The sequence below is a fragment of the Corapipo altera genome, unplaced genomic scaffold (assembly GCF_003945725.1).
Source record: "Corapipo altera isolate COAL_440 unplaced genomic scaffold, ASM394572v1 48b, whole genome shotgun sequence".
Taxonomy (NCBI): Eukaryota; Metazoa; Chordata; class Aves; order Passeriformes; family Pipridae; genus Corapipo; species Corapipo altera.
In genome coordinates, this window is record NW_020884884.1 from 278,677 (window position 1) to 293,347 (window position 14,671).

General features: G+C 40.2%; 1 protein-coding gene across 3 annotated transcripts; it reads right to left on the minus strand.

Annotated features, from left to right (window-relative positions):
• Window positions 1-565: 565 nt before the first annotated feature.
• On the minus strand, window positions 566-14,076 carry FBXO28 (F-box protein 28). Of its 3 annotated transcripts, none has more exons than XM_027641714.1 (6): window positions 13,759-14,076; window positions 7,851-7,960; window positions 6,783-6,921; window positions 4,128-4,323; window positions 2,752-2,859; window positions 566-2,251 (listed from the first exon to the last, which is right to left on the minus strand). In XM_027641714.1, exons 1-6 carry the CDS (start codon window positions 14,059-14,061, stop codon window positions 1,857-1,859), a joined length of 1,251 nt encoding a protein of 416 aa, XP_027497515.1. In that variant the 5' UTR covers window positions 14,062-14,076; the 3' UTR covers window positions 566-1,856. The 3 variants fall into 3 exon arrangements, with proteins under 3 accessions (XP_027497515.1, XP_027497517.1, XP_027497516.1); XM_027641716.1 differs by lacking the exon at window positions 13,759-14,076 and adding an exon at window positions 13,454-13,583; XM_027641715.1 differs by lacking the exon at window positions 2,752-2,859.
• Window positions 14,077-14,671: the final 595 nt, after the last annotated feature.

Genomic DNA, 14,671 nt, shown 5'->3' on the forward strand with positions numbered 1-14,671 from the left:
TGCCAGTATTTTTAACCTGAAGAGCAGGTAACTATTTTAAAGAGATTCTTAATAGTAAAAAAAATTCTGAGCTGTAGAAAACCAGTACCAGCCAATGCTCCTTTAACAGTTTAAGTCTTCCCTCAGATAACCTTTCATAATTTCCTTGATGCTTAAGAAAAAAATGCCTTTTTTAAAAAAGGCTCAAACTATTCAAGAAGTTTATTTGAATACTAGATGTCTGCAAAACATTAGGCATTTGCAAAGCTACTCCTGCTATGAGCCAATATGTTTTAGAAGTAAAAACTGTAGCTGAAAATTCAGGAAAAAGATCCATTTTCTGTGATTATGTAACACCTGACCAGACAATTTCTGATTTGTTTGTTTGGTGCTTTAAGTACAGCCACTGTGTTATGCTGACAGCTGTACAAAATGAAAGAGAAACTTGCACTTTAAGCCATAGTATTGAGATTGTGAACAGCTACAAATGCAGCATTTGCATCTTCCGTGCCATCCCAAGCTGAATTCAGAACCACCTAAACCCAAAGCAGCAGCTAGTTAAAAAAAGAAAACATAAGTCAAATGATAAAGCTACATAGTTTAGTACATTAAAACAAAACCAAGGACAATGGTATTTGTATAAGTTTCCAAAAATATACAGATGGGGAGGGGAATAATCACTGTACACAACTCTGAGGTGGTTAAAGTGACCAGAGAGACTGAACAGTGCAAGACATGCTTTTCCAGTTACAAGCTCAAAACAGAAGTGCAAAAGAAATTAAAGCTTTGTCTGAAGTTATTTACCTTTCAGGAAAAGGAAAGCTTAGAATATTGTCATCAGTGTTACAGAGAAATTTCCACCTCAACCCCAACACAGACACACAGAATAGTTTCAGTTTTCCCACAATACAGCATTTCACTCAAATGTTGTCCCCCGGGCTTGGTGAGTGTAGGGACAATTTGTCTGATCCTATGAACCAAGTGAAGGCCTCTCCTCAGCTCTCCAGCTTTGGCCAACAATACCTGCCTTACAGGCAGGGTTCAAACTCTGCTGCCACTCACCTCCTAACACCACCTCACTGTAAAACAGCAGCTGTGCTGAAAGCAGATGCTAAGTTATGGCTGAGGAACAAAGAAATTGCTTTCCAGGTCTCTGTGCTCTCTCCCAGAGTCTGGAACAATTTCAGGCAAGTGCTTTTGGCAGGCTGACTAAGCTGTACATGCATCTATCCATGCAAATGTAGAATATGGCTCCCAAGACCTAGAACCAGGGTGTGTGCATGTGAAGACTGGATAGAAGGCCCTTCCTTGTAAGTTTACAAAAATATATAGCCAATACTGTAGCTTAAGAAGTCAGTTTTACTCATTACAGAGAACCCCAAAAAGTATTAACTACTTTTCAGACATTCCAGACAAGGTCACTTGTAACAAAAAAGGTCAAGTTCTCAAAAACAAGATTTTAAAAGTGGATCTTTCCTTCAAGTGAACAGGACATCTGTTTTTACGCTTAACTTTTTAGTCAGTTAAGACAATTTATTTAAGATTTTTTTTGTGAACATATGCATAAACACAAATAACTTTACTTTAAACACGTTTGCACAGGAAAAAAAAAAAAAAGGTTAACCCTTCAAAACATAACAGAGCAGGTCTGGTTAGTATGTAACTATTGCAAATATTAAAGATTCTGTGCATTAGGCCCACCCATAGAGAAAGCAGGGGAAAAGTCAATGAAAGAAAATAACTGTTCAAGTCTAAGAGGTGTTTTGAAGAGCCAGCAGCTAAGTGACACCATGAAGCTGGTCGCAGCACCCAAACAAGCAGACCTGCTTGGGCTACTAGAGCAGTGTATCCTCCTGAAGGTGTCATTTACTCCCAAGTTATTTTCTGTTTCGAAGGCGCTTCGATTTCCTAGGACAGTCTGTGGAATCCACCGCCTTCCTCCGTTTTCTAGGAGACTGTTCATTTGAGCCAGAACCTGAGGAATTTCCTACTGTGCTCTCCATCACCTCTCGCAGCTTGCGCTCGAGCTCAGCCAACCGGGCGTTCTGTTCACCTATGATTTGGGTTTGCTCAAGCAGTTTCTGATCTTGATCCTGGAGCTGTTTCTGTTGCTCCTGCACTTTGATGCGGAGCTCGGAGATCTCCCGCTTTAGCGCTGTCAAGCCCGTGCCGTTCGCTTTTACTTGCTGCTGGAGTTTGGTGACTTCCTGCCTGGAAGGGCTCTGCTTGGAGAACAGCTGCATTGTTGTCAGTGCTGCAGAAGGCCCTGGAACTTCAGAGAGAAGTATGATTAGTCCTCTAAAACTTCATGGTAAAAACTGTGTCCCAGTTTTCACATTTCGCTTGTCCCTACTCCCCAAACATGAATCTGGACACCGGTTGTAAGTTATATGAACATGTAAACAGCTTTACAGTCATTTAAGTGTCTAAGAAGAATGTGTGGGAATCTCAGAGCACAATTTAATTTAAAATACTTATAGCTTTTTCAGCTTTTCCAGACTTAAAAGTCTGGAAAACAGCTCATCATTCATTTCCTGTATATAAGCCCCCCTCCTTTTTCTGTATCAAAAATTGCATAGAGATATTGTCCTGTAGACTTAATGTCACAGATGTTAAGTCAAAACCCCACAACACATCTACTTAATACAGAATAGTTAGAGTAAATAAATATCTTTCATTACAGCAGCAAAAATCTGCTGCCTTAGTTGCAGGCAGCTAAAGTTCTAAAATTTTCTGATTTGGGGCTTAACAAGATATTTCAGTGTAACTTACATTTTAGAAGAAAAGAATTTACTTCCCATGCTTCTTTAGAATCACTCTTCCTAAGTACTAAAGCCATACTGGAATCTGAGCTTGGAACTGTTGATTCTAATAAAGTTCCTGCAAATCAAGGAGACTAACAGCTACTGTATAATTTCTTTCACTTCTTCTGCCATAAAAGACATCTATCACTTTTTCTGATATTTTACTCTTCAAGCAATGCTGTGCAAGTAAGATGCAACTTTTAAGTGCAGACAGAACAGTCAGGAAGAGCCTAGAACAGTCATCCTCCTTCTCCTCCTCTTTTTTGTCAGTTAGGATGCCAGCACAGCTACCATTACATGGCACTAAGGGGTTGCCAATGGAGACATTATGCTCCTCCCTCCACATGAGACAGGCATTTTTATTTTTATACACCTTAAAGCCTTGGCCTTGAAAAGCCAATTGACCTCAACTATGGTTTTGGGCAATACTTTCTCACCCAACAGGCTCAGTATATATTAACATATATATTTAACATATATAATAAAAAAAAAACTTAAACCATATATAATTGAAAAAATGAACGTATAATTAACAAGATATAATTAACAGCTGGTATACACATGGCTAAAAGGGTAGACAGGATACACAAGAAACAGCAAGCATCTCCTGCAGTCAGACCTATCTTTTTTTTTAAGATGTCATTTTTTTTCTTCAATTTTTATTAAGTTATTCTTTTAGGGATCTAATTTCACAGTTTGTGAAGTGTGAAGATGTCCTGTGCAGGGAAAATGCTACATTTTTACCAGCCTTTTGCCTTTGGCCATGCAGGCAACTACCTTAGACTTTGGTTCACAAAAGTTCTGGAAAGTCTGAAAGATTATATGAAGGACCAGTTTAATCGCTTACTTATAGACTGTTATTTTAATTATTGTCTTTTCACTACTCCCTGTAAGTATTTTGCTTGTTAGTGTACACAACAGTGCCCCAAGAAAGTAAAAAAGTACATACAAGTATATTCTAGCTCTCTATGTACTACAACAGCTTAGGCAAATTCATTTGCTGATTGTCCTAAAAATAAAAGGCATCGAGTTGTCGTTTCATGTGCCAAATTTCACCCAAATGCAACGATAAAGTCTCATTCATTGGTGGCACAAAAGCATTTGTTTAAGGAATACACACTGTGCATAATTCTAACATACATTGAAGTGACTGTTCTTTCAGTAGTACAAAGGCTCCTTAAATTTCAAAGCAAATGAATTTCAATTAGCATTCTTAAGAAACAAGTATCATCAATATTTATGTAATAAAGCTCATATTTAAGGGAGGTAGCTTTAAAAACATACAGTGCTGTGAATTTTTACAGAAAAACTAAATAAAACTTAACTATATGTTGGAGTTAATACCTGGGGCAGTTCCTATCAGACGTCCCGATACATCTGACCCAGGCATCTTTCTTTTCAGTATTGGAACAATCTTCTCATCAAAATATTCCATAGCCATGGAGGAAATGTCCCTCAGTTCTTGAAGAACTTCATGAGCTCTCTGAGGAGCTCTTGTAGAGTTTACATATCTTAACACTCGATAAATTTCATCTATTACCTAAAACATTTAAGAATAATTAGGATTTTCTGATAAAGGCAAGATTATTTCAGTTCATTCTAAAAATTGTGGCATATTCAGGGGCTTTTATCACATAACAGTTGCATACCACTGTGTGCTTTAGTGCTAGATCAGCTTTTTGAAATGAAGTGCTGTTCATGATATATCAGAGAAGCTATTCACTTAGTCTATCACAACAGCCCTCTCCAAACTCATGAAATAATGCTTATTATGAAATTTTGTTTTACTATAGCCATACTTGACTTCTAAGTTACATAATCTATACTCAGCAGAGCACAATAATTTCCTTATAGAGAATCTGAAGCAAGATACTCTAAGCCCCAATGCAGAGCAGTCACTACCCCAGCTACTTATGAAACACATAATTGAAGTAGCAAAAATCAGCATTATGTCAGTCTGAAGAGCTGTAAATATTTACTTGAGTCCACTTGCATACACCCAAAATAGTGCAAATTCAGATTAAGTCCAAAAGACATTAATTTAGAAAACATCAATCCACTACTGACAGAAAACATAACTCCCTTAACAGGTTTGGCAAACAAGCCCTTTGGTTAGGAGAGATACAGAGAGATGAAAGGTGTGTCACTAATCTATGAATTATAGTCTGAGCCACGTCAAAATAGGAGTGCTGGTCTCTCAGCCAAAACTACACGGGTATTTCTCACAGGACTACGAATGGCTGAAGAGTTTCCTGAAGAACACAGATCATAAGAGCTGTGTTTTGATAAAGGAAGCTTAGCTAAAAAGTTGTAAAAGCTAGATAAGACTAAAGTTTCTCACCAAGCAACAAAGTTACAAAAACTTCCCTAATTTCACCCACATTATATCCTGTTAACAACATCCTCAATATAAAACCTGCAGCAGGACTCTGCTGACACCAGGAACACTCACAGAATGCCAAACCTAAATCAGGGTTTGCATATTCTAACACAAATTCAATTCCTGGCAGTTCTGTGGCAAAACTTCTTGAGGGAAGCAATGCAGGTGTAACAGAAACCACAGACTGTAAGTGAACACTAAGCCTTGAATCTGATTGATGAAAATATTATTCTCTGGTGAACTGATAACTGTGCCTAGAGAGCAGCAGCTTTAACAAATTCACACACTAAGTAAATAGCTAAAAAAAAAAAAAAAATCCAGACTTTTTAGCAGTTATATCAAAATACAATCAAGGTCCTTACTAGTCAGTGCCCATAAAGAAAATGGCTGGCAAGCTCACTTGCCCAACTCCTGCACACTCCTGGTCTAGACTGAGTAATGCCTTTCCATCTGCTCTTCAAAATAGTATGGCAACATTTCTTTTAAGTATTTAATTTACTAGGTGAGTATCAAGGACTTAAGTTCACTTGACTTTACTATATTCATTTTTTTAAAAATACATGGTATAGACAGAAATACAATGCAAAGTCAAATAAGAATATATTACACTATAGTTATTTAATTTAAAATGAATTAAATATCAAGTCAACAACAGTGTACAGAAAAAGTTACCTCTTCAAGACAAAAATACATTACATGCCCACAGCCTATCCTACCACACCGAGTGCAAAAATGCCTGCATGCTGCTCCCAAATCCAAGAGATAACTTTTCCATTCATCCCTGTGCAATTCAGTTATCTGCTCATGAAAATGTAGTACCAACATATCCAAACCTTACATCAAAAGATCAATGAACAGAGCACCAGGCTGATGTTCACTGATCTCGTCTCATCCCTGAGCTGTACAAGTCTTCCTCTGACCAGGATTTCACCAATTGCCCCGTGCACTGTTGTTTTCACAGCTTAACAAACATTGGGATCTCCAGTGTACATCTCTCTTGCATAAATCATATTTAATGCTGGGGTAGTGCACACCAGATGATGTATATTTAATGCTGGGGTACTGAACATCAGAATTGTTCAGTAATATTCACATTGAACACACTTTACATTTGAAACTAATTCCACCTACTGTTCAAAAATACACCACCCACCGTAATACAGAACAGTGTTTAAAGATACTAGATATCTTGATTCAATTAATCTGAGGTACTCAAACCCTTAAAAAATGTGCATAAAATATTCCTGATTGAGTGCTTAGTGTCATACACTGTCTAAATTACTACATCTCCTGATAGCCTGGATCATGTGATTTTCCTAAAAGGTTGCAGAGGATGTATATGCCATAAGTCAAGCATCAGAATTAAGAGAGAAACTAAGGGCAAATAGAGATCAAATTTAAAATAATTAATATTTAAATATAAACTGGTTCATTCATTTCAGGCTGGCTGGTAAAACAGAGTATTGGCTTGTACATTTGTTTGCAAGTATCTGAAACACAGTTTTTACATATATATACACACAAAATATATTCATTTGCCTCGGCTGTGCCAGGTTAAGTTACACAGTCTTATTTTTTAAACACAGAGACACATTCACATAATGTAGTCTACATTTTACCTTTCCAGGTATGAAGCAACAGAGATTGGAATCCACATACTTCATGAAAGTCATATTCAACAGAGAGAGTCTTGTTTCCACAGCAGCAAGGATGTCTGCGTGGCGAGCTAATGAGTGATTTCTTCTTTCTGACTCCCGTCTAGAAGACAGACCAGAAGGTGACACTGATTTAACAAGGAGGCAACAAAAATCCAACTGCAACATTGCTCAAGTGAATTTCACCCTTAAAGTGCTCTGAGGTTTGAAATTGTAACCACTAACACTTGTCTTCATGGAAGTAAGAGATACAGACTGAGAACCAGCTAGTAATAGCATACTTCACTTTCTTAGACAAAATTTGTTCTCTTAATAATTTCTGCATCTTATTAGGACTATTTAAGAACAAGCTTTCAGCACTAACTAGCAGTAAACACTGAATCAGTGTGCATATTTTTATCCCCCCCCCCATTCCTATGGTCAGCACTTCAATGCAATTGACACAATAAATGCAATATATTAGTAGTGCTTGCTACAAATTTTAGGTTGAGATATAAGCTCTTTTGACAAAGGATCTCTGTGGTAAGTGGTATTTAGTTTCTTCACTCTGGGAAATCTCATAGGACACAGCAGCACCTGCATTTATTCACTGGAAAGAGGAAGATATACATTGCTTCAGTGAGAAACCAGCTCCCAGAAATGCTCACACGTCAAACCCCTCTTCCTTCCCCCTGCTTAATCCTTGTCACTGCTTTTCTTTAAAGCAGTCTTTGATAAATCATGAGTGAAGGCAGTTGGTCATGAAAAGGAATGGCATTTATTCATTCCTAGGAGTCCTTGCTTGACTTGCCAGAAGAGCTGAGTAATACAGAACACACTCTACTTGAAATGTCAGAGACACTTTCCACACCATTATTCTGCAATTAAATTTTAGGCTCAAGGTGCTTTTGAAAAAAAAAACAAATTAAAACCAAATGACTCAAATTTTCAAGATATATAAATGGAATTAGCCACTAAGAAATTCCTTTTCAATAATCTGCTTAAAAGAATCTAACACAATTAAATTGAATTACCATTTTAACTCATACATACCTTGGAAGTTGAGCTTTAACTTGCTTTTGACACAAGTTGTGATATCTTTCCACTTTCAGAAATCCCTGATTTAGCATTCTCTGGCAAACCAAGTCCATTCGCTTACAAACCTGTATTTAAGTAAAAAGAAATCTTAAGGCTCAATTAAGGCTATAAGTCACTTTTACTATTACCTTATCCATACTTGCTGGGTAGTAAAAGACTCTTTTATTGTTTTTTGCTCCATTTCAATGAGCAAAAACTGCAGCTGAGATTAAGGCCTCACCATCTCCAACAAGGGTCATGCTACTCCAAAAAGGAGCAGCTATGTTCACAAATTAATCTCCTGATATTGCCTAACAAGAGACAGTAGGCTGAATGCCACCCATATATAAGCAGATACAATTTCCTCTGGTTTTAATGGAAGTTTGTAAATGCCTGTGTCTGGCTTTTAGCTTGGTCACCAGAGTGATTCCAGTGGACCAAGTTAGAATTTTGTAGTTTCAAAAAAGAAGCCTTTAAAGCCAAGAAATCGTGAGGGTTTTCTGCCAGCGTTTAAAGCTTATGTTTAGAAGTCAGCTACAATTAAATGTAAAAACATATGCAACACAGTACGCATGAAACAAGATTCCTTTTTATATAAAAAAGTATTTTCTTCTCCATTTAACATATCAATAGTCTCTTTGATCTCTGTCTCCTCCAGAGATTTAGAGAAAGAACATTAACAGCTGCAGAAGACATAATAAACTGCTAAAGTTAAACCTTCACAAAGTTATCATGTACAGGACAAAGCCAACTCGTACAAAAGTTTAAAGCCATTGCAATTCAGTTCTGCAGACAAGAGCTAACTGTTTTAGAAACTGTTCTGGGTGGTTTTTTTAAGTGCTAAAGTGCACAATTTCCACTTTGACCCCAAATTCCAATGAAATATTTTCTCTTTTTTTTTTTTTTTAAATAAACACTCCTTTCCTTCATACACTTCATCTCATAACTTTTAAGTCTATGTAAGTTTATACCTTGAGGAAGAAGATTCTCACTTCTCCCAGAAAAGCCTGCCATTACTTTCTGTTTATATAAAAGGCACTACACAAAGAAGTTCTGCTTTCTGAGTCTTCCTCTAGTCAGCTAGTTTAAGTTCTGTGAGAACTGACTATTTTCAAACAGATCTGTATTAACAAACCACTAAGCAAATACTGTGGATCTGTCTGTGTTTCTTTTTATTAGATCTTCCTTGTTAACAGGCAAAGCAGAAAGATCAGACAAGCAAACTACAGAGGTACAGCCTCAGCACACTCTGCCCCACATTCAGTGATCCAGTTAAGTCATCTCCTGTGTATAAGGAATAACGCTGGCCCCTTCAACTACAGCAAGGAGGAAAGTCAGGTTTTTTCCTGAGCTAGTGGCTGTATTAGGAGTGCACAGATCTGATACTGTTTTTGAGCACAAGGCTTTACAGCTTTCTTGTAGTTCTAATGCTACCAAACCCCTGAACTAGGCGCTAGTACCTGCACTAGGGCTACGTCAGCTCTGCAGTTACTCGGCACAAGGGAAAAACAACCCCGGAGACACGATCGGCTACGGATTCGGAGGAAGCAGAGAGCGATTTTAACCACGCGCACACTGACATCTGGTGGCAGAAAGGACCTTCCAGCGTGCTGACCCTCCCACGGCCAAGGCACTCGCAATGGGTAACACGAACCCTGCTGGATTTTTTTAATCTTACTCATTTGCTGACGCTACACAGCATGAAGAACTATTTGCTCCAGTTTCTCAACATTACCCATATTTATGCCAATAACCACGCCTAGAACCCAAACGCCAAACAAATAACAAGTACCACCAGAAACAAAAAGCGTTTGTTTGCAACTTATTTTACCAATCATCTCTTAATTCTCAGCTGGTTCACCATGTAAACTGTATGGCACCTGTATTTATAGGAACGATATACCCCTTCTAGACTGCACAGTCAGCAGTCATATGCAAAGTAGCATCATTACACTTTTAAATATCCATATTAGTCCAAGACGGTTTGATACTCACTATTCAATGGACCGTAAGAAAGTAAAATGTTCAATTTCCTCATACTTGTATTTGCAAATTTTGGTGAATATTTTCTTATTCAAGTCAGGGAGCTGGAAAACCCTGAGCTTCCTCAAATGTCCAGTCCAACCAGCCCCTATGTTCAAATTTCAGGGCTAGAAAGATATTCTAAGTCCATGTGAAAAGCAGGATGAGAGGTTGCTTCTTCACATGCTGACTTATATGCAATAACAACTTTCTGTGATCCTATGAACTAATTTTCCAATTCATTTGTAAACAAACGAATACAATCTACTAGCTGCTGTTTCCTCAAGCATGTCTTATTTCTTCCAAGTTTCACTACCAGACAATCAAGTCCAAAACAGATATAAAACATCCTAAAGTATTTAGAGTCACTATACATTCTTTTTCTTAGGAATTACACAGACACCACACTTCATAACATGCCTTTCTGGGGTAAAGTAAGTGGCAAAACGTTGATGATTTCAGCAAGAATCTTTAAAATAGAAATGCCTGTAAATACAGATGGACTCGAACTGGGAATACTAAAGCCATGCTGTCCAAAGGCTATCAGTCCTTATTTGTGCTGTGCAGAAGACAAACACACAAGTTTCCTGCAGAATCTAAGTCACTTCTGACATGTCAGAATCCAAGATAACCTTCTCCTCAGAGTGTGTGTGGAAGGAGGCTGTGGATTACTTGGTTTTAATCCCGACTGCTATAGTCATAACCTGAATGGAAGTGCCTTTCCAGGCTCAGACGTGTGACTGCAAAAGAAACTGGAATATAAGAATTTCATTATTATCCCACTGAGGTAAACATTTCAAAGCTTCTGTAAGTCATTAAAAATATCCCCTTAGAAGGAGCCTTCAAAAGCTGGAAAATAGCTAGTTTCCATATCAGCATGCACACTAGGCTGCAGCTTGTCCAGAACATTACAGCTTCAGACATAAGCATCTTTTGGGTTTTCTGTGTTTCTGTCATGATGACTATCAGAGAAAGTAAATGAAGTAAATACTCAAAAGGGCTGAAAGCAAAATGCTGCTGCTTTCCCTCTCATTCACTTTATCTGAACAAAATTTTTAGAGCTCAAGATTTACATAATATCAGACAAGACTGCACGCTGAATACCTATTGTTTAGTCTCTGTTACTTTAGATTTACTTCACTGCTTAACCAGTAGGTGCTTCATTTATGCTTTCAAATGCAGTAATACCAGGAATAGCAAAAAGCATTATGCTCAGGAAAGCAAATGCTTCTTTGCACAATGAGGGGCCCAGGGTCCTGCCTTGTCTGATGGCAATCATCACAAGCAGGAAATGTTCTTTACCTCATCCTTTGCTGACAGAAAAAGACTTCTGGATCTTAAGCCTGAGATTATGCTCTGTATAAACAATGCACGTTCCTATCTCCATTTTAATCTGAAAACGTGCTGGTGTTCCACCCAGGCAACTCCTTAGTCTGTCATCTTGTACACACTCTAGATCCAACACCAGTTCAATTCAAGGAATTTATTTTTGTTTATGGATCAGTGAGCTAAGGTGATCCAAAGCAAGATATCAGGACACCCATTTGCTTCAATGCTGTGATCCAGAGAATGCATCAGAGTGACAAGTTTAGGGAATCCACATTTTGTCTGGGTCAATTGATGCCCTAGATCATATCTTCCTGCCTTCCTCAAGATGTTTTATCCCATGGGATGCCACATTCTAAGGGATTAATGAAGCTGCTTTCGGGTACATTTTTATGCTTAGGTATGAGACCTAAGCAATTTAATCCCTGTCATTCAATTGATGTGGTCCTGCAATGTATCTTTAGCACAATACTACTTATTATAATATACACTCATTCATCTTTGATATGCAACTCAAGTCAGCTCTCATAGAAAAGAAAAATTTACTGTTTGCGTAAGACATCTTAGAGCAGGAATATACAAGGCTTTCCCAAGGCTACTTGTTGCCTTTAAAAATCAGAAAGTGATGAAATTTCATTATGAGTTTATGCCTAGGCATTGTTATTTTTAAAGGCTACCTTAATTCTCTGTCCAACAACACCTAGAGTTGCATAAAGCATTCAGTGTCTGCCTCTCAGTGAACTGCCAAAAGAAGACCTTCAGTTCTGAACAGCCACCTGAAAGACTCACCTGATTAAGCTTAGGGGGTCAAAGCAGAAGAGCTTTGATTCTTTACTGCTGGTTGACAAAGAAAAGGGTACTTTCTGCTCAGAAGAATGCTCATAGTGAATGCCTTCTGATGGGTTTAAGGGAACAGTAAGGAATTTGATGGAGATAAATTTTCTTGGCTGTCACTGACTCAAAAACTAAAAATAGGGAAAGACCAACTTAATAGTTTCCTTCATTTTACGCCCAGCATTGTTCTGTGTATGTTTCAGAGCTGACATTTATCCAGTCTGATTTTGTGTATTTCTGAAAGGGGCAGCCATCTTCTGGAAAAGCAAGCTTGGAGGTGCTACATAAGGAAATGTAAAAGTGTTACATTTTATTTCCCAGGTGCCACTCAGAGTTAAACACCTGGTTTAGTACTTACACCATCACCTTTCCTATTCTCAGCTTCAGTGCCAACACAGCATTGCTTACAAACACTAACTTGGTGCTAGAGAAAGAGAAAGCTTTCTACTGACTGGTGAGAGCTGCCACAGGTACATTCATTTACAAAATGAATGGGAAAGGTGCAGCCAAGGGCTGTGTCTGGAACTGTAATACAGACCATGAAACATGAAGTATACCCGAAAGGTATTGGATGTACTTCCCTTAATTCAAACTGTAAGTACTACCTGAGATCCTTGGGGCTGTCCTGTGCAGGGCCAGGAGTGGGACTTGGATGAGCCTTGTGGGTCCCTTTCAACTCAGGATATTCTACTCAAAGTACTACATCCCTTTTACAGACTCACCACCTACTCTCACAGAAGAAGCAGAAGTCTTCAGTGGACTGACAGCATGCTCTAGAAATATTTAGAAACCGGTGTGCTTTGTACAGTGTGAATAAGAACAGATTTTCTGCTTGAGAAGCTTTTTAAAGTTACAGTCAGGATGCAACACTTGACGTTGCTGATCCAGGACACAAGCAGTCTAATTTTTTGCAGAAATATGCTTGAAATATTAGCCAGTTTGGGCTAATTGAGTTCTTAAAATAGAAACAGTACAGCACATGCACGTTTACTAAGGGTTACATAAGCTGTGCATTAATTCCCTCACTATTATTCCATTTACAACCTTGCAGGAGATTCAGCTTATCATAACATGACACAGTTTACATCAAGCTCCTTATGCGGGCAGTTAAATATTGATATACATTGATCTCATCACTGACAGCTGCACTTTTTTTGTCATTACAAAGATCAGAGGTAGAGGTAACGTATTTTATTAGATCTACCACAATGACTGCAAGAAGCAGGCAGCCTTTCAAACAGACAAGGGTTGGGGGTTTTTTACATCTTTTTTTGTCCTACATTTATTTCTAGATAGGTTTGGCTCTTGGAGCAGCAGGCTCATCATCTCCTACACTTCTTGGCTTAAGCTCTATAAGTAAAAATAAACACACCCATGAGACACAATAGACTACCCACCCCAAGCAGCCACGAGCAGAAATAAGCCTCCAGCAGCCCACTGTCTTCTCCCAGAGAACGAAAGGAATGAAACAAGTAAGAGACGGTAACAGCCCTTTAGGAATGCGTGTATGGAGGCACACAGCGAGCCTGGAGAAGGGATCAAGCCCCATCCCATCCCACCCCACCCCACTCCCTTTCATCCAGCCCCTTCCCCGGCGGGGGTCGGCCGGTGCCGCCGACACCTCGGCACCTGCCGCTGTCCCGGCGGGCGGATCCCGGCGGCCCGACCCCGGTCCCGCAGGGGCGCTCCCCGCCGCCCCTACCAGGCGCAGCTGGCTCGTCTCATCGTAGGACAGGAAGCTGAGGATGCTCTCGATGGCCACGATGGGCAGCCCCATGAGCGTGTTGCTCTGCGGCGGCGGCTCCATGGGCGCCAGGGCCTCGGTGGACTCCGGGAGCGGGGCCGGGGAGAGCCGCGCCGAGCCCGGGGCGCCGCCTTCGCCCTCCGACACGAGCCGCTCCTCCGGCGCCGCCATCTTGCAGCCCGTCCTTCCTCCGCGGGGGAGCGCGGGCCGCCCTCCTGTGACGTCCCTTCCGCAACCGCCGCCAACGGCCCCGCCCGGCATTCCAGCCGGGAATGCGGGGGTGCGCTGGGGGCTGTTGGGCGTCAACTGGCCGGCGCGCGCGACTCGTTCCACGGAAAGCCCGTTCCCAGGCGCGTGCCAAGAGGACGGTGCCAGACCCTCTTCAGTTGTTCTCGGCGACAGGACGAAGAGCAATGGGCATAAACTAAAACACAAGAGGTTCCACCTCAACATGAGGAAGAATTTCCTTACGTTGAGGGTGGCAGAGCACTGGAACAGTCTGCCCAGGGAGATCATGGAGTCTTCCTCTCTGGAAACATTAAAAACACGCCTGGATGCTTTCGTGTGTCACCTGCTCTAGGTGACCCTGCCTTGGCAGGAGGGTTGGACTGGATGATCTCCAGTGGTCCCTTCCAACCCTAATTATTTCGTGATTTTCATCCTTGACCACCCTCTCCATGAGGAGCTTTTCCCTAATACCCAACCTGAACTTCCCCTGAGATGGCTTTACAGCATCCCATCATCTCCTATGGTTGGAGAATGGAGAGATCATGATCTCCCTTTCTGTGCTCCCTGCTGAGGGAACTCTGTGAGAAGAGCCTCCCAAAACTCCATCACTGCTGCTGCCCGGGAGTCTGGCAGTGCTCACTCC